The sequence below is a fragment of the Arachis duranensis genome, chromosome 9 (assembly GCF_000817695.3).
Source record: "Arachis duranensis cultivar V14167 chromosome 9, aradu.V14167.gnm2.J7QH, whole genome shotgun sequence".
Classification (NCBI taxonomy): Eukaryota; Viridiplantae; Streptophyta; class Magnoliopsida; order Fabales; family Fabaceae; genus Arachis; species Arachis duranensis.
In genome coordinates, this window is record NC_029780.3 from 118,404,353 (window position 1) to 118,405,725 (window position 1,373).

The following is a 1,373-nucleotide window of genomic DNA, read 5'->3' on the forward strand; positions in this document are numbered from 1 at the left end:
CCCTTAGATGATTAATCAAATATATTTAGTCAACTTTATCAACTCATCTAATAATTCATAATGCTATCTTCATGTGAAGATGTCATCATAGGAGTATCCACCTTTTAGATTTTAATAAAAACTTTTTTATTAAACACCTTACTTATTAACGCTCTAAAAACACTTATTGTCCAAAAAATAAAAACTAATTGTCTAACTTTTTATACCAAATTCTCATGGGTCCTTCCATAGAGCACCTAAATAAATAGCTAAAAGGCTAAAACCATCATTGTAGCAAGCAAGTATTAGCTACACTACATACACATCCCCAACACCTTGGCTGTCTCCAACCCAAACCTTGCCATCATAACCATAACCATCCTCCTCATGCTTCTAAACAGGGCATGCTCATTAAATTCCCTTGGTTTCAGCTTCGATAACTACTTCCATCAAGAAGAAAGAAACCTAATCTTGCAAGGTGATGCAAAGATTTCACAAACCAACACACTCCAACTCACCAGCACCCCCAAAAAAGTTGTTGGACGAGTCTTGCACTCGTTTCAATTACAGCTATGGGATAAAAGCACAAACAAACTCGCAAGCTTTGACTCACAATTCAGCATTGTGCTCACATCCCCGGTCCGCGGTCCGGCCGATGGGATCGCCTTCTTCATCACATCGCCGAACTCTACCGTACCACAGAATTCCGGCGGAGGTTACTTAGGGCTTTTTAATTCTAAGACAGCCCTAAGTAACACTTCGTCGAACCAAGTGGTCGCGGTTGAGTTTGACACGTACATTAATCCTGCTTATGATCCAAATTACAATCACATTGGAATTGATATTAACTCCATTAAGTCCTCAAAGCTTGTTAGATGGGACAGGAGGGAAAATGAAACCCTTGATGTATTAGTATCATACCGTGCCGAGAAACAAACCCTAGAAGTCAAAGCTAATTACCCGGATGGTCAAAGTTATGAGGTGTCTCATGAGATTGACTTGAGGACTGTGCTTCCAGAATGGGTTAGGGTTGGGTTCTCTGCTTCCTCTGGAAACCAATATCAATCGCATAGCGTTCTATCATGGTCTTTCTTTTCTGGTTTGTATTACAGTGGTCACAAGAACGAGTATCTTGCAAGTGATATGTGAATTAATTTCTATGTTATTATATGATGTATATGATCATCATATATGTATGTGTTATGATATGTACTTTATATTATGGTGCTAATAAAGGACAAGTTTTGTCCATGATCTAATAGTAATAATTAATTAAGCACGTCGTTAGGGTTTTCGTGTAAAATAAACTTTCTTTATGTATAACATATATATCTTCGTGATAGTATTTGTTTACGAGAAGAAAGCCACTTAAATAAAAATATGTTTAAAATATT

The 1,373-nt window shown here is 37.1% G+C and overlaps 1 protein-coding gene across 1 annotated transcript; it reads left to right on the plus strand.

Moving 5' to 3' along the window:
• The first annotated feature begins 321 nt into the window (after positions 1–321).
• LOC107467964 (mannose/glucose-specific lectin-like) lies at positions 322–1,128 on the plus strand. Its single transcript, XM_016087191.3, has one exon. It carries the CDS (start codon positions 367–369, stop codon positions 1,126–1,128), a length of 762 nt encoding a protein of 253 aa, XP_015942677.1. The 5' UTR covers positions 322–366.
• The last annotated feature ends 245 nt before the right edge of the window (positions 1,129–1,373 follow it).